The sequence below is a fragment of the Labrus bergylta genome, chromosome 15 (assembly GCF_963930695.1).
Source record: "Labrus bergylta chromosome 15, fLabBer1.1, whole genome shotgun sequence".
NCBI classification, from domain to species: Eukaryota; Metazoa; Chordata; class Actinopteri; order Labriformes; family Labridae; genus Labrus; species Labrus bergylta.
In genome coordinates this window covers 7,399,605-7,423,267 of record NC_089209.1, presented here as the reverse complement: position 1 = coordinate 7,423,267, position 23,663 = coordinate 7,399,605, and the positions used below count along the sequence as shown (strand labels likewise).

Genomic DNA, 23,663 nt, shown 5'->3' with positions numbered 1-23,663 from the left:
ATGTTCTATTTTAATGTTTTTTTTTTCTTTCCTCTGTCATGATGCTTTTGATGTCTTGTGTGAAGCACTTTGAATTGCCTTGTTGTTGAAATGTGCAATACCAACAGATCAGTTTGAAATTGACCTACCAAGTATCTCTCTGTTGACACACTGACAAGGATCAGGTCATCTCCGATGCGGACTTTCTCTCCTTCAGATCTCTGCTTGGACGCAGGGTGGATGGTCCACCAGCAGGACTCTCCTATTCACACAAATGCAGACATTTTGATCCCAGAGTCAGAAAGCTAATAACAGCCATCATCTGAAGGAGCAGTCAGAGTATCGTTTTTCCACTTGATAAACATCTTAAAGTCTGTACTTCAAATGTCTTGTGTAGTATAGAACACAGTCACAGTAGTTCTCTTTAGGTTATTGATTCTATGTCAAGGTTACAACCTGAAACTGCTTCTCAGCAAGGAATTCAATAAAAGCATTTAAAAACCCAAGTGAAGTCTCTAAAGTGCCTGTTAGTCTCACCGTACCTATTGAATCTTCTTGCAGTCCGACATCAAATGACAGCTTGTCTGTAAGAGACCTTGATGTCTTCAAGCAGGTCAGGAACTGGAGGGGGGAAAATAATTTGTGTCAGGGCACAGGAAGACGAGCTGAGAGTAGAAATCCGCTCTGGTTTAAATGCATCCAGACACGTATGAGTACCCTTTTCTAAGTATTGTACATGGATTGCTGATATTGAAGATCTTGTAGTTTTAATTAAAATGAACAAACATAATTAAATTCCCGTTTGATCTGAAGAATTTCAGCTTTTTTTAGTTTCATCCAGTTGTTGTTTTTCTGCAGTTTTTACCTCTTACTCTGAAACTCATGGCTTGTATTTGACAGAGTATAACATACAGTATATTTTCCAGCATTTGCCACAAGGCACTACTTTACTGGACAATCATGAAAATACACTGTTGATACTTACCATACCACTGAAGGAGTGGCGGAGGAGGATGGCATGACCATAGAGCAGGGTGCGGTGTCCGCCCCCCTGACCCGCCTTAAAGGAAACACAAAGACAACAGGTTATTACTGTTTCTGCAAATAATGACCCTCGACCTGTGGACCCTGACAGGTGGGACATATTACAATCTATTGTTGAATAAGTTAGTAACCTCCACCTTGGTGACACAGTAAGTCAGCAGTCTCCTCTGCATAAGTTAACTGTACGGGACTTAAGCAACAAAGTCTCTTCAACTTTCAACATCCATTTCAAGAGCAGGCAGGAAGCAGACCAAGAGAGCGGAAGGTAGGCACGCAAAGGTACACACAAAAAAACAAACATTACAACACAGTCCCACATTCATTAAACATCTTTTCCAATTCTTGTGACGAACAAGAAGTTGTGACACACTAGAAACAAAATGAGGAAATGTGTGAAAACAGCTGAGCAAAAAAAAAAAAGTTAAAAAAAAGATGTTGTTTCTTCTCCACCACTGAGGTGAAAAAAATCCACTTACCCTTTTAATCAACCTCTAGCAGCAGAAGGAAAAAAGAGAAGGAGCCATAAGCATCAGACCCATCCCTGCAGTAGCAAGTTTAAATAGGTTTTAATTGTTTTGATCGAGATAAACACGTTTGGAATCAGGCCTACAGCTGTCAAGTAATCAGTTCAAAATATTGAGTGTGGAACGCTGGTGGCACAGTGGTTAGTGTGCGCCCCATGTATGGAGGTCCGTGGTCCTCCACTCCAAGCGGGCGGCCCAGGTTCGAATCCGGCCTGTGACTCCTATCCCGCATGTCGTTCCCTACTCTCTCTCCCTGATTTTCAGCTCTATCCACTGTCCTATCTCTCCATTAAAGGAACAAAAAGCCCCCCAAAAAGTGTGATATAAAACCATTGGATTGATGGTTAAAACTGAAGTCTAAATTTGTCCAATTTAGTCCAATCTCTACTTTTAGGTATTTGTCATTATCATGGTCAAAAGGTATATCATAAGGACTATAACCACACACCTAATTATTCGTATGGTTTATTTAGATTTTGTAGTGTAACTGACTTGACTCTGTTTTGGGGCAACAGAGAATTTAACCTCCGAATAGAAACAGCTGGGACCAAGCCCCGGTCTGGGACTGTGCTAACCAGCATGACGCACACTGCAGTGTTTATCCAATAAGCAATACATGAAGGCTATCCTCTTTCTCACCCAGTTGTCAGCGTTAATTTGTGTGTTTGCTCGCAGGGTCACATTTAAAACTAACCTAGAGGGAACTCCTCAACCCTCAAATGTGACCGAGAGCTGATTTCCTTTTGGCAACCGAAGTGATTTCCCAGAGGGTTTGTACAGGCGAGACAAAAAAGGAAACAGGGTTTGATCAAAAGAAAAATGGGAAGAGTATCCACCAACAGCTGGGAGTGAGGGAGGGGGTACAGAGAGAGAGAGAGTCAGTCTGTATTTCAGGCCTGCTGTCGTGCTGACACATCAATGCTAGGAAGTCTGACCTTTGGTTTGTTGCCCCTCCAGTTGTAAGTGCTGTATCGGAAACAGCTCACTACAGAGGGTGCACTCATGCTGGAAACAGACGGAGACGTTTCTGGGGATCTGGTTTTATAAATGTATGTGTTTATAAGGTGTCCTCTATTAAATAATGCAAGCTGATGTGAGTTTAATTTACTGACAGCTAAACACCTCGCATCTAAATCATACTGTGTCATGTCAGATACTGACAATCCTTGCCAAAATTTTGCAAAACCTGATCTGACCAATATAATACCAAAGGTCAGTAAATTAAATTATGCATTGGATCGCAATGATAAGAATTTTTAAGATTGTTTTTGCTTTTAAGTGAAGCACTTACGATAGGCCAATGTTGTCTCAGTAATAATAATAAAGGAGTCAATGGTTACTGGACTAAACCTGCAGTTATAACTAAGCTTACTAAAAATAGGTGTAACACAATCTGATGAACTTTGTGCATTATCATTTACACCACTGAGTGTAGCTAAAAGGAAAAAAAAATAGGCTAAAAAATATCAGAATAAAACAATATTGAACAATTCAGCTACATCTTTATAAGGTCAGTCAACAAGTTTAGTTTAACCAACAAGTAACCAAGTAAACTCACATCTAAGTTATATATTAACTTATCAGTAGTTATCTTACCAGCATGGCTTTACAAGGATAAAAATACATTTAACTTTAAATTAAAGACAGTATTGACTGACACATAATGAAAGTAGGCTGTAGCAACGCTAGCTAGCATCCAGCCAAAACATGGCCGCCCTGAGCAGTTCTGTGTAAAACCCCAGCCATAAGGTGAGCTGCGACATATTTATTATAAGTATTTTTTATCGGTTAAAATGTACCTGTTATAGTATTTAATGTTGTGTTTCTGTCATGGAAGCCCTACACTGACGATAGTTGGCCTTCGGTAATTGGCCTGTAGCATACTGTTATTATTCAAGACAGGTGTTTAAGTTAAATCACCAATCATGTTAAATCTTTATTTTTGGGTCTTGGTGCTTTTTCTCCTTAATTTTAAACCATAGACTGTTACCCACAAACTATTTCAACACTAAATGCATTTGAGATTAGCTTTTATGTGACGTTTTAAGGTAGTTACTGTAGCAATATTGTTTGCAAGCACGCTGTAGGTTAAAGTCGTAATGTTTACTGTCTACAGTTAAACCGAAATTTGGTCTTGTCTGCCACCTTATTTTAGGTACTTTGCACCGCTTGTCCATCCGTTGATTGTATCTTAAAACTATATTTAAGATGTCACAAAGTTTGTGGTATACAAGAGAATATTTCGAGAGACCGAACAAAAGTGTCGGCTTGTTTCATCGTCGCCGACTGAACGTTAAGTGGAGCAGTGGCAGCAGAGGTAAGTTAGTCAAATCTTTTTTTTTAACCCTGTAAAAGGAGCAAGAACACAATGTACAATGACTATTACAAGTAAAAGTCTTGCATTCAAATAAAAAGGGGAAAAGTTGGAGCAAAATATAAAGGCTACTTAAAGCAAAAGTAACCAAACGTATTCGAGTGAATGGCAAATTTCAGAATAATGTAAAAACATCTTGTAATTCTTGAGTCATGGTGGAGGTCATTGTGTGTACAGCACTCTAATTGTGCAGCTGGTCAAGGTAAATTCAATTAATTAATTAATTCAATATCTATACAGGTGTGCAGTTTTAGTAGTCTGAAATCAGTGAAGTAGGCTAACTGAAGCCAAAGTCACTACAGTCCTCAAAATCATTTATTTCTTTAATAATTAATCTCAATCAAAGCAAAGTAACTTACAGTCACTCAACAATTTTGCCTCTATGTTGCAATTAAAATATGCAAAATATGTGAATGTTTACTCAAAGTGATGTATGGTTAATTAGTCTTCTTTCATTCACTGCCCCTAGGTATACTGCTGAAGAGACAACCCAAGTCTTTCAGCTAGCATTACAGTTCATTTATTACAGATTATTTGCTTTATCATTAAATGTAGTAGTTATTCTATAATTTGAGGACGTACAGAAAAGTAGACACATGAAATAAATTAAAAATGCCTTAAGTGATGCCATGGTAAGTCTCGCTGTTAATGTACCTAATGAAAAGCTTTCCGCTTACAACATCACAAAGCAGCAGCCATTCTGCACTTTTCTAGATAATTTATCCAGTACTTATTCTTCATGAGTGAAATCGATGACAGAAAAAGGAATGTATTGGACCGGGGTGAAATACAAACTACTTAAATGAATGAAGCGTCTGTTTTTTCTTTGCTAATGCCTTACAGAGCCATTACATTAAACCATGACTAAGTAATTTACCTTAATGCCTTCCTCATATCAATGATCTCATATAAAAAGGGCCTGAGCAAGTGAAATTGCATGCTAATCAATTTTTCAAGACTGTGACAGAGGGAGTCATGCCAAACTCATTTTCTAAGTACCATCTGATCTGACATTGATTCTTATGTACATTTTAAGCGCCCTGTCCTTCAAATCATCTTAATAATGAAATAGAGACTGTGCTCCCTATGCCCTACATTTCTTTCACATCTGTCTGTCACAATATGATGAACACAGTGATTCAAAAATAATCAAAGACAAACTATTCGTCAGGCTGTTTTATTCTAAAATCACAACACAGGTAGACGACGAACAACATTTGAATCAAATGTAGTTTATGGTACATCACAGCATTCCTTAAAAGTAGTGCAAATGAACACTCTGAAATCGAAAACAGGATTTCAGGACATTTCCTCGTGTCAGTACCCTCAAAATGAATCAATGTTAGAGACCAAACCCAGAGAAAACAGAGCAGCACACCCATCCAACAAATGAAGTTTAGGGCCAACGTGTGGGTTTTTTTTTTTTGATCCTTTGATTTATATAGAGTTAATCAGATATATAAGAAAGATTACTATGGGGGAAACAATTATTAATGAACATTTTACAGCTTATTGAATTAAAAGCAAAAGAAAAAAGGATTAAGATAAGCTTAAGCAGATAAGAAGCAGACACTGTCACCTGTAAGGGCTTTCTCTTTGCACATGAAATTGTCTTAAGAGGCAAGGCATTTGACACATGTGCACAAGGTGAAAGCCCTGATGGATGCCTGTTTCAAGATTGCCATGATTTAAAGTTCAGAGAAGACTGTGACAAGGTAATTGATTTGTCGGCAGACCGGCTGAGGGGACGAGAGAGTGCACAGCTTTGCAGATCGAGTCTTCAGTGAAATAAATGTATTTTTTAACATCCATCTGCACAATATGTGGTGAGGGGTAAAAAATTGAAATGTATTACCATTAGCAGAGCACCTGCCATGTACGTTTAAACTAAACGCTGTACAAGCTATAAATGCAGCTTTTATGGCAATCAAGAAATGGGCTTCAATCCAAGTGAAAGTGCGGAAAGTTCAACCCTTTCGTTTGGCAGTGAGTATGTTTGTCATGCACACTGACAAAATGATGGATGAACAAAACTGATGGACCTACCCATTTGTCATGGTCAGCACTCTAGTAACACACAAATACAAATACAAAAGAATGTGTTATTAGGGTGTGTGGTGGACGATTACACAAATCTGTGAGGCAACAATAGAGAGAAATGGGCCTATTACAGTGGAAAAGAAAGAGGAGGGTGATTTATTAGCTCATGTAGCAGAGAGTTTGTATTCAAGCCAACATCACGTTGTCTTGCCAAACAAGGCCAGCCAACAGTGTTGTGCTGTTGAGCATTAAACAAATCTGCTACCCAGGCTAATAACAATGCAGGCCTGATTCACCGGACCCAAGCGGTTTACAAAATAAGACACTTTTTAAAGAACCATCTGTGCCAGAGGGCTATGTTGTGCATGAAAGTACAGCTGTAGCCAGAGACATCCAGTACAAAATGTGACTATGTTGCATGAACCATATTTAAACGTGGACCATTTTCCTGATATCATGCTCAGGGTGAAAAGCACAAATGCTGTTAAAATGTTGTACTGCTGTGTTCAACGCTTTCAAATTATCTGACAAATTGTTATGATTTAATGGCCCTTGGTTGACCCACAACTTAAAGACTATTGGTAAAGAAAATTTAGAGGGGCATTGGTCCCTCTTTAACGGTAATAACATGTTCAATGTTGTGAGTCACCATTAGCTATTGATCAACAACAGTCATATTAGCATTCAACCACTTTCAAGCTAACACTACCTGAATAGCGTTACAAAAAAGGACAGGAAAGTTGTACATTTATTTTAAAAGATGTTAGCGAGCTAAAGCTGTGTGTGCTAGATTTTGGTTAAATGCTAACATTTGCTGTTGTGACTTCGTGTTGGGCTTAAAAATACTTTGTTTTGACTCATTAAAAACTGACATTTAAGTCCTAAGAGTTCAAGTTAGCATCCAATAACTTCCTAGCTTGTATCATTGTTTGATAATTTAAGAATAGGACACGAAAGGATTACATTAATAGTTTAAGATGTTAGTAAGCTAGGTGGGCCTGATAGCCAGTTTGTTATTTTGTGCGCCCCCAGTGTACAGAGACGTTATAGTCCTCGTTGCGGCAGCAGTTTCATCCCCCACTCTCTCCTTCCAACATATCATGTCTCTCCTCAGCTGTCCTATCCAATAATGGCAAAAAAGTGAGCTGAATTTTATTGTTGCTTGGTATTGGTCAAATACTATCCTTAGCTGTTGTGATTTAGAGTCCGTTCCTGATGTTTTCACAGATATATATTCCACAAAGACCCATCATATTAAGTTATGAAAAAATAACAATGAGGTCGTTTACCTGCACTTTTGTGTCTTGAGATGACATTTGTTATGAATTGTCGCTCTACAAATAAATATTGATTGTTTGATTAATCGATAAGTCATTAGCTCCTGACAAATAAGTCAGCTAATGTTAGCATTGTTAGCCAATTACCTAGCTGATGTTACAGTATGGCTAACATTAGCATTAGCTAGGAAGTTACTTCTACATCAATAAAGAACCGCTAACAGGATTTGTCAGTTCCCGGAAACTCAAAATTGTGAAAGCGTTTTTTCTTCCAACACTGGGCATCTATAAGTTGAATGGCCACAATGTGAATATGATAAATAAGTATTGTGGAATTTTTTTTGAGCATGGTTCATATTGCAAATAGCACCTTAGAGCTCTGTAGTGCTTGGGTTTTGTTCTTACTGCTGCAGCTGTACTGCACAAGGATTCATGCTACCATAGCTTTGTCATCTCTGTTTCTAGATACCAGTGGTCTCTCCAGAGTATTTGCCAAAAATATGTACAATACATGAACCCACCAATTGAGAAATGCTATCACAATCAACATAGACCATGTGTATCTGTTAGAAACAGTGATGAAAACAACAACAACACTAAAAAGCAATGTCTTGTATGTCGTAATTGTTTGTCCATATTTAATAATAAGAGTTCAAGCACTGTTTTCTCTTAGTTTTTTCCCCGAAAACATATTCAAAACAGGCCCCATCCAAACCATCTTCCGACCTCCCTCCTCTGGATCTAGAAGTGCTGGTTGATGAAATTCAATGACACATGAAATTACTCCGTTAGAGTGCCGCAGCACGCACGAATGTCAGTGTCTGACAGGCGTTCACAGTCCACACGTATAGCCCACCGGAGTGCTTTATTTCTGCCGATGACATTCCTGTGGCTCCAGAGTCTCTGCCCCTATCAAAGATCACTTACCTGCTCTAATAAACATGCCAAGTGGGCTTGAGCGGAGCGTGGAGGAGGAGGGGGCTTTCACTGTTTAACGTAAACCAAGAGAGCGTATGGGTTGAGGAGAGAGGAAGTTATGGATGCAGCAGAGCATTCACAGATTATCTTCCTCCTTTCTTTGAACCTCGCCGACCTTTCATTAACAGAGACTTCAAATCTCTTTTTGCAAAACAGGAGCATGTTAAAGGAAATGAAACAAGACACTTTCAATTTAGAATTCATTTCGCAGCTCCGAGTGTTGAAGTAGCTCACAGCATTGCTTTGTATGGTCTGAATTTTTACTCTAAATGTTATTGAGTTATGGTTTAACCTATTATTGAGTTTTTTTTTTTTTTTTTTTTTGTAGATACAGTTGGGGCTTCAGTGGCTTAGTGGTTAGTTACATGCGCCCCATGTACAGAGACTGTAATCCTCGAAGGGGGCAGCCCGGGTTCGAATGCGACCTGTGGATCCTTTCCCGCATGTCATTCCCTTCTCTCTTTTTGTTACTGATATCTGACTCTATCCACTGTCCTGTCTCTACAATAAAAGCCCCAACAAATCTTTAAATTAATGAATGTGAATGAGTCAATAAGCATTTTTTTTCTTTAGAGGCACTTTAGTTTAAAAAAAACAACTTTCTCTTGGCAAAACAAACAAAAGCAATAGTCATAGTCAACCACAATGTACATTAATGGTGAAGGGGCATGACTTTTGTTTGAATCTAAAATTATTGACTGACTCTTTTCCAGATTACAGACACATTAGTGTAGACACAAAATTAACTCTTCTCCAAGTAGAGAAGTGGGACTTCCAGCAGGGCAAAGATCCAGAAAGCAGAGCCAGCAGTTACTTGTTTGTTACTGTCAGCATTACATTGTTGTGGATGATATTACAGTATTTTAATGGTAACAAAGTTTTCCTCAATTGGTATTTGATTTCCCAATCTGATGATAACGGAGGTTTGACTTGCTGCTACATTCCATTAAGGTTCTGTTCATCAAAACTCCGACAGCATTTGAATGCATCATTCTTAGAACAACAGCAATAAAATCATTGCTGGTTTGTGGAGTGGGTGTCCTCAAAAAAAAAAAAAAAAAATCCCTGAAGTCGTTCCAATCAGGCCAGTCTACTGAATCTGAACTGAGCAGATTCAGTGCATTTGAAATGACTGTGACTGCTGCCAGTAAAAGTTAACTCAATAAATGTCCCTTTTGATAAACCATGTAAACTGGAAAACAGTTGTGAAGAATGTCATTCCCTTACACCACAACATACGCATAGTAACAGTATCAGAGTTCTGTATGACTTTGCAGGTGATTGTGTGTTTGCATGAGTGTTTGTGTGCATTGTGAGACACAAAATAGTGGAAAAACCCAGGGGGTGGAGGGAAGTACTCACCCCTTCGCTGTTCTGCCCGGTGTTAGCCAGCATCTCCTGCAGGGCCCGCACTGACAGGGACTGCTCCAACACGAAGCTACAAACACACAGGTCTGGAGGAACATACTGCAGGGGGGCGGAAAAGACGAGGAAAAACAAATGAGTAAAACGGAAGAGAGCGAGAGAGAGAGAGTAGGGGGAGAGCAAGATGAGAGGCAAAATGGAAAGAAACATCAATATAAAAGGAAATGACAAAGGTGCTGACGTAAATGGGGCTCGTCTCCTGCATGGGTAAAAATAACAATCTTCATGAAGTTTATGCACCTTGAATGTCATCGACTCTGTTTTGTTGCTCAATTTTTCCGCTGCACTCATCATGCATCATCTGCAGAACTCAGGGGCAGATTGTCAGACGCACTAAAACCCAAACTTGAGGCAAGTTTGATAAAGTTCCTCGAACATTTCAGACTACAGAAGGTCATCGCTAAGGAGCTTCGGAATTGCATCATTTTCAACAACATTTATTATGATGTGTATTGACTTTGTAAAAGTTGAAAGGGGCAGAGGAAGTGCTCAAGCAGCTAAACTGTGACAACCTAGCCTTGCACTGAGGCCGTGTTAATGCATGGAACTAAACATACGTTGAAACATTTTTGTAAAAATCATATTCAAGTGACAGCAGGAAATTCATTTAGCCAAAATATACCATATATTTATTTTTCATACATTTTTCTGTGGAAAACATTTTCAAAAATTCTGTTTTGACAGAGTGTTTGTTTGTCTGACACCAACCCTGCAGCAGCGACTTCAGGCATTAATAATAACAACATAGAAATCATCATGGGGTGTCTGCTTCTGTAGATCATATAGTGGCTTTAATTTTAATTTCAGTCTTTTTCATTACAAGTAAAAAAAAAAAAAAAATCCCACAGGATCTTTAAATTTAACTTAAAAAACACTGGAATAACTATCTACTTCTTTGATATGCATCCTTCAGAAATCAATTTATTTAGAACAAGACGGAGTTGCAGATCTTTAAAAGGGGATATATATATAAATTCAAAGACATGCTCACACATTTAACCAGTGGTTCCCAACCTTTTTTTGGCTCGTAACCCCCGTTTGACACCACAAATCTCTGGTGACCCCAGGTGATCTCAAAACACAGCTTTTTGCTCAAAATGTATTTGTTTTTAAATCATGTAATAGTTTTTCTACTGTGTTGCAAGTAAACATTTATCTTAGACCGCATGTAGGCTTTTTCATGTTTATTATTGTGGACAGAGGAAGAAAGCCTGGGAGGACATTTCTGCACAATGGATGACAGCCAGACTGAGACTATGCTAGTTCCTTTTTTTGGCATTGGCTATGGCCCCAAGTAGCCTGTGTTCAATATATTTCAATATACAATATATTCTTTATTGATAAATAAATACATATTTCAGATGACCCCACTTGAATTCCATGCGACTCCATGTGGGGTTGGGACCCCAAGGTTGTGGAAAGCCTGCATGAAACATGGAATCTAATATCCCTTTTTTTACTAGATACTTCAGTGGCAGCAATGGTTACTGAATTAATTGCAGGCCCTCATCTGAGAGACGAGAGCCACAGAACTGATTAAACTCCTCAGTGAGGACCGGTGCTCATAAATAATTCTGACGCTTCCCTGCCATCCCGGTGTGCTGCTAACGAGTGGCTGGGGGATTCTGAGGAGGGCTGTCAAAAGGTGTGCAGCCTGCGGATGCACTGACCGATAATTAGTCTGGATAGGCCTTATTTTCATTCACTACACAGGGTTGTTAGTCTGTCCTCTAAAACAAGCTCGAGAACTGGCTTTCACACACACAGGAACGTGTCCAACGTGTGTCTGTAAACTTTCAACGCATGTCTGCCATGATTCAATAATTCAGTATCAACTGATGATGATAAATAATTCACTGACGTGGGACCGTTCAGAGAAAAGTGATGTATGAAACTGGGATGAAAAAAAAAACAGTAACATCAGAAGTTGGTTCAAAAAGCTGAAGCGAAAATAGGACACTGGAGTTATGTAATCTCATGTGCCTCGTTTTGATTTTAGTCGAAGTAGTTTGAAGGCAGAACTGGGGACCGGTTTGTTACTTGCATCTGCTTGTCAAATGATGAAAAATGACTTGACAATATGAAGTGCTAGATGGCAGTGTTGATTAACATTACACTGCTGACTTTAAGTGTAAACAACAACATGTAAACAAGCAAATTAGCCATGGCCCATTAGCTAGCACACCTTCTGAACCTTAGCAAAACTTCCTAAACAGAATAAACTTTTTATTTCCACAAATAATTAACAGTTTCTCTCTTCTTCACAACAATCACCAGCTACACAAAAAACCTGCCCTGCTCTCTCTCTTTGCGCTAACATAGAGGAGGAATAATTTAAAGGTGTTGGGAGCAAGCACTGACACACAACCGGCTGACCCCTGATCTCTGCAGAGAAGTGAGAACGGTGAACAGAGGGGAGGGCTGCTGGGTGATAATGAGGAAGAAGCTGCTCTGTAACTCAACACAAACGTCAGAGTGAGTCTCCTACACCACTGTGTGTGTGTGTTTGTGTGTGTGTGTGTGTGTGTGTGTGTGTGTGTGTGTGTGTGTGTGTGTGTGTGTGTGTGTGTGTGTGTGTGTGTGGGGACACTACTGTTCAGTACAATGGAACAACGTGAACAGAAAAAAAAGTCCAACCAAAAAATGTGTGATTAATATATAATGTGGAAAATCATAAAAGAAGAACATTTATTCAAGGCTATAGCAGCTCCAGAAGTTAACTTATCTCACCCAGAGTTTTCAAGTTATCAGAATTTGAAACTTGGATATCATTCTAGTGAAATTCAAATGACACCACAGCAAGAAAAATAAAAGTCCTAGACAAATAATATTTGGTTATTTTTTATTCCCATAAATGACTGGCAAGGTCCTGCACACCGTCTAAAGTGTACAAAAGACGTAATGTCGCCAACATTTCTTTCTTCCTTTGGCTCATGGCAGCTTTCGGTTAAAAATGTGACTTCAGTTCTGAAGCTTCTTTAAGGCTTCGGTTCCTTTTGGTACTGTAACAGATTTCATTGTTTTCAAACTTGGGGTATTGAAACAAAGGGAGCACTTTGACAGCCTTTGTCTCACAAGTTTCAAAAAGGTAAGATTAGGGCGCTGGTGGCGCAGTGGTTAGTGCGCACTCTCTCTCTCCCTGATGTCCAACTCTATCCAATGTCCTATCTCTATATTAAAGGCACACTAAAAAAGTCAGAAAATAAATCTTTAAAAAAAAAGAAAGAAAAAAAAAAAAAAGGGTAAGATTGAGATCGACTTTTTATGGGATATGAGAGCTCCACGTTCAATGACTCATACGACCTTCTGCTGTATCTCAGCCGGCTGCAGACCTTACACCTCAAATGAATTATTCACAACCAATTTTTCAATTAACATACTTCCTTCAGGATGAGGCAAACAGAATACAGAACATTCCTCTTTGTCTGGAATTAAAAAAGAAAAAAAAAAAAAAAAAGACTCAGTCTCAGTGTCCAAAGTGACCTTACAGATAGTCTTTTTGTTCATACTCTGTGGGAGCTTGATTCAATACAGTAGCATAAGCTGTGGAAATGAGCAAGTGATCCTTCAATAGATCAAACAGGATTATTTTACAGTCTAGAGTATTACATCATATATACATTCATTGGGAGTCCAAAAAGGGAAATCAAATGATTTATTCCATCGTCTCAAGGTCGGCTACTGTGTATAATCGCTTTTCTCTTGTTCCCTCACAGAATGGATGTACGCTGAAAGGAGACATATTAATATCCTCAACCAAACTGTGTTGCATTTTAAAACAAGTCTGGTGGTGTGAAATATTGTTGTGGGTGTCAAAAGTGGAGTCTTACCTGTCCTTGATCATGGTGATGGGTTGTATATGAATGCTCAGAGTCTGAATGTGCTGGACGCTGGTGCTCTGAGATGAACCTCTAACTGGTTTTCTTACTCACCATTGTAGTTTATATTCTAAAAGGTAACTGCAGACTGCTTTAAGCCACACAGGCTGAGATTGATACATCTATTAAGCCATTCCAGACAAACTAGGAACTACCTTCTTTCCTTCCTTTTAAACTTAAAAGGATGCCAGTCACAACCTTTAGTCGCTATATTTTACAATTTGCCGCACCCGAAGTACGAACATGAGTCAGGAAAATCTGCTGTGTGAGTTTTTCCTTTCAAATTATGTGGCTGCTATTTTTCTCCATGTCATATTATAAAAGAGATCTCTGATCTAAAAGGGCCAAACGTGACTAAATAAAGGTCAAATACATAAACCTGCCTCAACATTCTCCTCAGTGAACCGATTGTGTATTCATCCATGACCCGTAATGTCTCCCTATTTGACTGTCTGGGAAAGGTCAGGAAGAGTTGGTCATTTTATGGGAATTAAAACAACATGAAATATTGATGAACTTTTAAACAATAAAAACTAGAATTTTAACTATCACAACAGTTTGTCAATATTTAAGAGTTAATTCAATGAGAAAATGCATCTTAATGCACAATATGTTCATATATTTTCTAATCTTTTTGATTTAAAAACTTGATTGGCGTAATATGAACCTCCAGTGTTTAGAGGGGGTTATGATGCCCTGCTGATTACAGAAGTTATCAAAACACCATGGTTCTATTTATAGCAACATCATAGTTTAAAACTCTGAACTTTTTTTTTTAATTGGTGGTCGAAAGTTCTTGTTTCACTTTGGCCTTTCTTCTCTCTGCCAGCTGTGATAAGGAGCCGAGCTTCGTTAGAGAGGTGAGGTGTCAGATGACAGACCCCTCCCCCCCCCCCCCCCCCCTTCTGTCAAACCACATCGTCACATTTGACACTTCACTGCTTTTCACACCAAAGATGGCTCGAAGCTTTTTGTCACCAGAAAAAAGGTGAGAGGAGAGAGGTGTTTGTGACAGGCTGCTTTGAATCTTGCACTGGTAGATACAAAACCCTCACAAACCCGAGTTTTGTTCAAAGTCTGACTGCTCATTGGTCCGTTTCAAAACTGGCTTTATTTAATATGCACAGCTCATACATACATCACAACCTGGGATCAATGGAGAGTCTTTAAAACTGGATCATAATGTTGTAGTTTTGATACCCAAAGTAAGTGTTCCGCCCAAAAAGAACACAACATCATCTGTATGACTATCAGCCTGTATGGGCCTGTGTCCACTAACTCTGTGTTTTTTAGTTAAGCTTTATTTAGAGAACAACAAAGCCTAGCCCTCATCAGATTTTTTTTCAACGCGCTCACAACACTCTCACTCTTGAAATAAATTAATCTATGGAACACCGCTGTGCTAGTCAATGTCACTATTCCCTCGCCGGGCCAATCAAAATCAAGAAGAGGCGGGACTTCTGATGTCAATTTTGTAAACAACAATGGCGGAGGAAAAACGTATTTGACTGGACTTTTTAAGTGAGCAACTTTCAGGTCTAGGGCTGCTGCTAATGCCAGAACATGATAATTTTAAATTGCTTTCAGCAGAACCAAAAGAAAGTGCTACAGAGCAATTAAAAACAAACGAAGATCACCACCGAGGGAAGAGGGAGTGCTGTGAGACAACTTTCATTACCTAGCAACGACAGGGGCTAGTGAGAAGCATTCTTAACTCAGGTCATGTAACCCAAACATAATGGACAGGCCCTTTTTTTTAACCTCCATACATCAGCATGACTGACCAACAACAAACTTAATCTCCAGATTGAAATGTTGGCAAAATATAAGAAAATGTTATGACTCATGATCCACATTGTCCAACATCTGTGTTTGTATTAACGAGCATATTCTTCAGAGAAAACACGATCTGCCTCATTTCAACACCAGACCATACAGTGCATCTTGTCAAAAAGAAGATGAATGAGCTGTGTAACAAAGCTCTGACAGCTCTGTTGTGTTGCTACAACAACACAGGAAAGAGACACACATTTTTCAAAACACCATCACAATGACAAACTTCACTCCTCTAACAACAACAGTGCTTAAAACCATTTTTTAACACATAATATCCACACAAACTGTTTCTCTGCCTGGGTTCCCTGTCCACCCAGTGGGATGCAGCCATGCAGGAACAAGTTTGTGATCCATAACTGGCACCATGAGCACTGTCAGTTTGGTTTATTGGGGCTCTGTCCAATCTGTGAGCACTACAGCAGAGCCTGGATCTCTGCAGCTGTGGGGGGGGGGAGACATTTTCCATCATGCCCTCAAGCTACCCATTTTGAGATTGTTTTTAAGGAAGTAGTTGTACTTTGCACCAAGGGGTCTGGGCAGAATGTAATCCATCCCCGTTATTGGACAGGAAAGCTCATCTCAATAAGTGAAAAAGAGGCTAAACAGATGGGTTTTAAGTGGAGGAAACTTTAAGTGTCCATTTGATTTACACATGCCAACGAACAACAGTGGACTGCAGAATTTTCTGGATTAAACCTTGTTTTAATGAATCTTTTAAACTTTGCAGCATACTTTTTTTCATAGCTCCAATAACATTGTTGATCAAATGATTTAAAGAAAATAAGGATTTTTAAAAGAGGAGAAAAACATGACAAGAAAAATAATTCACATGAAACTCCAAGCCTTGTGTGTAGTTTCACAAAAATAAATGTCAGATCTTCATATCTGGGCCAATTTCTAAATGTTGATTAAGCTGCACTCAGTTAATTACACTTCTGTAACATCTACTGATGACTTACTTATCTACTATTACCATATTTTTGGCCATATTTTACCAGAAAGAAGTAATGGATAGTTTTAAAGCATTAGCTTAATTTAAATGTTAATTTGAATTTTGAATTTTGCAAACTGAAGTAGACAAGCCAAAACATAAGCGAGCATTAAAAGTACGGACAAATGGTTCAAATAGTTGCTGAAAATATGAAATAACTAAACAACTGAACAATAAGCTATTAAATAAATGAATTCATTTCATATGTCATAAAATTTGAGAAAATCGGGGCAAGGTAGTGAGAAAAAATTAAGAGACCAAAAAAAATGTTAACTAAAAGAAAGTGATAAATGTTTGAAATAGAATCAACTGTTCAACATTTGGCTTGAATCAGTTTGATCACTGGATGAAATGTAGCCTACGCCCTCTGATGATAATAGTGACAGATGCAACGGACCGAATATTTTGACAGTCAAAATAAAAAGAACATAGCATTTTTTTATCCAAGTAGTTAATAAACATTTAAAATCACATGAAATGAACATGATGGACGAGTACTGGAGCTCACTGAATGGAGCTGTTGGGTTACAATCGACAGAAAACGCTGGGAACCACTGAACAACAAAATAATAGTTACTGGATGTAACTCGGACAAGCGGAGCCTCGAAGGGTTAATCAATAGGGGAGCCTGTTAGATGGCGGAGCATGTGCTATATAAAACATTAAAAACAAAAATTCTGCTTGACATTTAGAGATCAGAGATGATACTTTGACATGTATGCTAAGTACCTCCCCAGCATTAAGGCCACCAATACACATTTAAACCCTTAAAGCTGCGTGCCCATTGTCAAACTGCCACCGACTTGCCTTTGTCATGATCTACAGCAACTTCAAACCTTTGAATTCAAGCAAAGCTGTGTGCCACTCTTACCTTCGCTTCAGATGTGGCTTCCAGGTAACCGCGGCGGTTGCCGAGTCCCTCAGCAGCCAAACAAAACTTGTGATGCTCCTTCTGGATGGTGGCCACACATTGGAGCACCACCTCATCGTCCTGCCAGAAGAGAGGGGAACATTAATGCCAATAAGTGTCAGACAGTGACCTATCCAAACTAAACAAGACCAGACAAGGAGGAAATAGTCTTTATTGGCTCAGTTGTTATGCCAACACTCGGAAACAAATATACGCCGAGGGTTTTTTTAAAACTGACATCTAGTTTAAAAAGAGAATATAGCTAATAATAAATAATTAAAATACATTTTTTAAAGGCGCCTTTCAAAGAACTCAAGGCCACCTTACAAAGCAGAGAGAAAAACAACAAAACAATACATCGATAGCTTTATGATTAGTCACCAAAATGTTGGACATAGGGTTTAGGAAACACAGGGCTGAGGGGACATGGGGTTTAGGAAACACAGGGCTGAGGGGACATGGGGTTTAGGGAACACATGGCTGAGGGGACATGGGGTTTAGGGAACACATGGCTGAGGTGACACAGGGTTTAGGGAACACATGGCTGAGGGGACACAGGGTTTAGGGAACACATGGCTGAGGGGACATAGGGTTTAGGGAACATAAGGCTGAGGGGACATGGGGTTTAGGGAACACATGGCTGAGGGGACATAGGGTTTAGGGAACACATGGCTGAGGGGACACAGGGTTTAGGGAACACATGGCTGAGGGGACATAGGGTTTAGGGAACATAAGGCTGAGGGGACATGGGGTTTAGGGAACACATGGCTGAGGGGACATAGGGTTTAGGGAACACATGGCTGAGGGGACATAGGGTTTAGGGAACATAAGGCTGAGGGGACATGGGGTTTAGGGAACACATGGCTGAGGGGACATAGGGTTTAGGGAACATAAGGCTGAGGGGACATAGGGTTTAGGGAACATAAGGCTGAGGGGACATGGGGTTTAGGGAACACATGGCTGAGGGGACACAGGGTTTAGGGAACACATGGCTGAGGGGACACAGGGTTTAGGGAACACATGGCTGAGGGGACACAGGGTTTAGGGAACACATGGCTGAGGGGACACAGGGTTTAGGGAACACATGGCTGAGGGGACACAGGGTTTAGGGAACACATGGCTGAGGGGACACAGGGTTTAGGGAACACATGGCTGAGGGGACATAGGGTTTAGGGAACATTGGGCTGAAGGGACATAGGGTTTAGGGAACACATGGCTGAGGGGACATAGGGTTTAGGGAACATTGGGCTGAAGGAAAATAGACACGCTCCCTGTCTGTTAATCTTCCCAGGACAGCAAATAGTTTCTCAAAATGTTTTGGTTTCTTCTAAAGCTGCAAAATACATTTCTTGTCTCTTACAAACACAGCAAAGGAGCAAACACTGTCTAAATTGCCTTGACAGCGTTGAGGTATTTGTGTGATTTGGATAGTGTGCAGGAATCTACTTGCCATTTCTGGTCATTTAAAATCAAGAAATTATCCAATATCGGGTGTCATGAAAAATAAGACACACCAAGTTACACAGTAAGACACTGAATGCATTTTTTATGGACTGGTGATTAAATCAGATAAATGGAAACACACAGAAATAGACTAGTCAGAGTTGAACAATCAACCATTTCTACTTTAGAAAACAAACTGCATTAATGAACAGTAGAAGAAGAAAAGCATCTTTGAGTAGTATCATGTTCAAACCTGTTACACACACTCTGGTATCTCTGTGGGAGAGAGGGGAAACCTCGATTCAATCAGTGCAACCAATAAATGAACATCTGTATCTGTCAGGGTCGAGAGGGTCGCGCTCTATTTGGCAACACACACACAGATATTGATTTATTTGTGCACTGCGTGTGTGTGTGTGTGAGTATGAGTGTGTTCATGCCTCATGCCAGCTCACGTCCCACACTAATCTGAGCTGATGGTTGCCATGGTTCTGGCTCCCACCTCCTTCACAGCAGTATTAATTCAATAGATTTAGATCCAGGCTACACAGCACCCACAGACTCGGGAGGTGCGATAACAGACCCTGACAATATTTAATCCAGTGGCACCCTGGACCCAAAACTGGAAAATTAAATGTGATCGCAAAGTTAAACTCCGTGCGTGATCAGACTCTTGTGTGAGAAAAAAAGAGATTTTTTTAGTTTTTCGAATGCCTCTCATTCTTGCATCAGATTTTATAATGCATTCTTAACATTACGGTCATCCGTAGCAAACATAGCTGTACAGATGGAAATAAAAAAAACAGGAGAATGGGTTCTTTTGAAGCATTCTCTGAAAATGAGGACACAAGTTTTCCGCTTCTTTCAAAAAAGTTCAGACGCTTTTGGATGCCCAGAGGATCAATTTCTTGGTTTCTTATTTACGTGAGGCTTTCAATTATGCATTGGCATTAAACCACAAAATATTTTCTCTGTCTTTCTGGCTTACTGGTATACAGTATATATGTGGGATGTGTTAAGAATCATAAAAGGTAACAACCCTGACTGTCTTCTCACTTAACAACAATACACTTTGTTGTGCATTCATTAAGCGGGACGAAGCTGTTTGTGAAATCTTACACTGCAAGTTATTAGTTGATGGCTGGGACGAACCAGCATTGTTTAATGCTTTTTATTTTAAGGAGTGGAATATTATACATAATAACTCTCTTTAGTCATGCAGCAGCTAAAGTAATTGGAACTGAAACTAATTAAAGCAGATCCAAAAACAAGAACTCAGGTCTCAGGCATTTATTAAGAGCCTTATTATAGAAGTACTTTTGGTAGTTTGTGTTTCAGGGCAATAAAAATCGATCAGACGCTTCTTAATGTAAATACATTAGAGTTAAATGTCACAGTGAAGTGAACGAGGGGACACGCTGGCACAGCACTCCTTACTAGCAGCAACGTAAATACCCAATGGCCCTGACTTCAGGCTTGAGGGAGGTGATTACTGATAGGAGAAAACATTAGAGCTGGGACTGAATCACCACTGCAGCTTCATCGGTAGTTGTGTGATGGAAGAAAAACAGCTTGTTGTTTCAGGCTACAGATAGGGGGGAACTCAATATGACCACAGGATGACGGAAGACTTGTCACCTCTTTAAAATCGAGTAAATACTCCTCTTTCTTTTCAGCTGTTTGGGATTCTGGTGGCCGTATAAAAGTAGCAGGGCCTGGCACTATCACTGGTATACTAAACCTTCATGCGTACAGTTGCATGTTTTTTTAAGGCTTATGTAACTGCTATATAAGTGTGAATTGTTCTGTAAATGTGACTAATTTCATGAAATCTTTCTTTTATCTGTGAGGAATATCCTCCAACACAGAATTTAGATCCAACAAAAAAAATCCCGACAGTGAAAGCTAGGCATAGAAAAATATTCATGCAAACTCGACAGCCCCTCTCAAAGGCTTCTGAGATACAGAAAGTGTTTTTTTTCTTTACTCTCTTTGATTGTGAGCTTCAGAACCAGAAGTGGTCCGAGTTGCACTGGGATCAAAACTACATAGACTGGATGCCATCCAGTCATCTGAGTAGTGTGAGGAAACGGGAGGAAGAGCAGGAGGGAGGATAATGCCAAAAAGTGTTCTAAATAAATACAACCCCAAGAGACACTACATGGGACTGTTTGATATAAAAAATGGATACAGATTGAGCATTATCTAATGAATGATCCAAAAATTAATGGAACAGCAACTAATCCCAAAACTAGGACGCTTTCTTGAGAGTCTTCATGTCTCTCTCTGCACCCCTGACTTGATCCTCAGCCAGAGAATCTGGTGAATCTGAGGCAAAGTGATCCTAGCAGCAGCAGTGTGACCATCTGCTAGACAGCTAAAGAGCAGCATCAGTACTATGTATAGGGCCCCGGCCTGCAGCGGGAGGAGGCAGGCGCGGGGTTGGGTGGCTGTTTCACCCAGCTTCCAAGTGTAGAGCGGGAACTTGACCCTACCATCTCCCAAACTGACCCCACCCGTCTTTACTACCCCTCGAGATCCCTCTGGATCCTGTAAGTCCGACATGTCATCGATATAAACAAACAAAAGAACAGTTTGTCACTCCTGTTTGAAAGACTTCGGGCACTGCTGGGTGTGTCTCTGTGCTTCAACAGACCCTCCACGTTTACTCACTCTTCACTTGCTTTCATTCAGTTCACCAGAGCAGCCAGCTTATGCGCGCCTTAACAGACAGCGACAGGTGTGTTTGTGTGCGTGTGTGCGTATATGTGTGTGAGTGCGCGCGGCCCAATGCATCCACCAACCGAAACCCGAGAACTACAGATGCCCCGGCGTGCCAAATAAACTCCCACAACTCACCCAGCGCTGCCACCAATGTGAACTTGAGAAAAGGTGAATCTGCTCAATCCCTCAGCGCTGCTATTTTGACATGCATGCTTTGCACATGCTCAGTGGAGATCAACGGGAAGACTTAAGGAGAGGAAGAAAGGCCGACATGGGGTTAAAAAACTGAAGAGAATAAAGAAAGTTCCAGCACGTCTGTCTCCTTGTTCACACTGTCTCAGTGTGGAGTCCGTCTGCTCAAGCGTCGTGTTTCTCATAAATGTCAGGCTGGGTGCTAAGTACAGGCTGAGCTATGTGTTTTAGTGAAGCTTAGCTAACAACATGGAGAGCAGAGTAGACGCAGTGTATATGTGTGAGAACTACAACCTGATATTTCAGATAGAGCTGACGCTGGAGCCTATCAGAGCGCTGTAAACTGAGATTTAACTGTTGGTTTCTTTTTATTTTATTAAGTTTTTTATTTAGGCCTGTGATATATTTAATATTAAATATACATTTTAGTTGCAACAAGGCTATAAGCCATAAAACGGGACCATGACCTCTTAAAGTTTTCACCTTATTTCTAACATAAGTTCCATCCATTTTTCAACTTGTCATTAATCTGAGGAGCAGCTGTGACAACCCTTTTCTTTATCACTACAAAGTCATGTTTGGTGATGTTGGACAGTTCTGTCTGTCTAGTATTACTGGAAGGCTTAGTCTTTGGGATATAGGTGCTGGTAAGCCCAACACTTCCCTATGTATTCTTCAACATGGGTAAACAAGTAAAAGTTGTTTTCTAATGTTGAATACAGAAATCTTTATGAAGCATGTATCCAACAAGTGAAGTGAACTTTCCCTTTTTTGGGGGGTTCCTGGACTTGAAAGTATGACAGCTAGAACAGATTAAAAGAATGTCTTCCCTCCGAGTGCGCTGTCAACCTGACTTTAAATAATTAAGCTACAACTCACAATGTTCCAATTTGGTGATAAATATTTAAAACCTTGTAGATCCGTAGGAAATGGGAGAGACTGTGACAGTTTAAAAAATGATCAAAAGCAGCAGAGGACCTGATAAAGTGCAGCGACAGCGAAAAACAGAACTCGAAGCAAAAATAGACACTGATGTAAACAAGAATCAAAGAGAGAGAGAGAAAGAGAGGTGTACTTGGAAGTTGGATTTTCAGCAACTTGACATTTAAGCTGTAAAGTGAAATGAATCGATACTGCTGTCAGCTACACTGGTTGTGCACCTGCAGCTACATTTATCTCAGCCACAAACAGCATTAAAACAGACCTCATACTTCAACAGGTTGTTAAATAGCTCTGACACTAATAATAAGCATTCATAAACATGGACTCAAATGCAATTTTTTTTTTGTCCAATTGGCTCCCATGACCGGTTGACAACCCTTCAGGGCTGACTAGGAGAGTATTCTTTCAGTTTTTCACCAAGAGATTTGCTGTTTTTGTCAAGTGTTAAACCAAAATAAAATGAATGTAGCCAACTCCATGATCTCTCCTACAGCTAACCAAGTTGTTTGGCGCCCAGAACAACAACACTACAACTATTTTGTACCATTTAAAACCATTGCAATGAAAACTACCTGGTTAGGTTCAGGAATTAATTAGTTAAATTCAGTCAAAGTTTTCGGCCTATACGTTGGCTTTTGGTTCCACAAGAGAGGAAAATCTCTGATCTCATGGGAGAAAGTTCTGTTTTTTTTGTTTTTACCCTTCCATCCACCCAGAAGTCCCAACAATTATCCTAATCATAGTCGACTTTCTTCACTTCAAACTCTTGGTTAACGTCTACAACGTTGTAGCTGTCTATCTGGCTAAATTCAAGCAGTACATGGTTGAGGAAAGGGAAACATCATGGGGTGGGGTTAAAATAACTACTACATGTTGACCTTTGGTTTCATGAAATCAAACTTTGGTCTCCTGTGTGACGGTCCTGTGTTGTATGGCCAATCCATCATCGCCCCCAAATACCACCACAAACTAGGTAACAGCTGTTGCTCCGAGTGTCTAATACTGTCAGGGATGATTTGACATTGGAGTTAGTTGAAAGCCCAGTGCGTCTCATCTAGAATACTTTCTCAGTGAGTATGAGACATGGAACAAATGGAAAACTATGC

General features: G+C 39.8%; 1 protein-coding gene across 9 annotated transcripts in view; it reads right to left on the bottom strand.

Annotated features, from left to right (window-relative positions):
- The window catches only part of ryr3 (ryanodine receptor 3), a 128,507-nt gene that overhangs the window by 94,502 nt on the left and 10,342 nt on the right, over window positions 1–23,663 (bottom strand). For 5 of the 9 annotated variants that reach the window (XM_065963677.1, XM_065963679.1, XM_065963681.1 and 2 more), the window contains exons 2-7: window positions 17,218–17,337; window positions 9,579–9,683; window positions 5,968–5,988; window positions 965–1,039; window positions 522–600; window positions 129–241 (exon numbers count right to left, since the gene is read on the bottom strand). In XM_065963677.1, the coding sequence (XP_065819749.1) occupies window positions 129–241; window positions 522–600; window positions 965–1,039; window positions 5,968–5,988; window positions 9,579–9,683; window positions 17,218–17,337 (513 nt within the window). The remainder of the gene's footprint in view (window positions 1–128; window positions 242–521; window positions 601–964; window positions 1,040–5,967; window positions 5,989–9,578; window positions 9,684–17,217; window positions 17,338–23,663) is intronic. The other 4 variants (XM_065963678.1, XM_065963684.1, XM_065963683.1 and 1 more) reach the window with 1 other exon arrangement.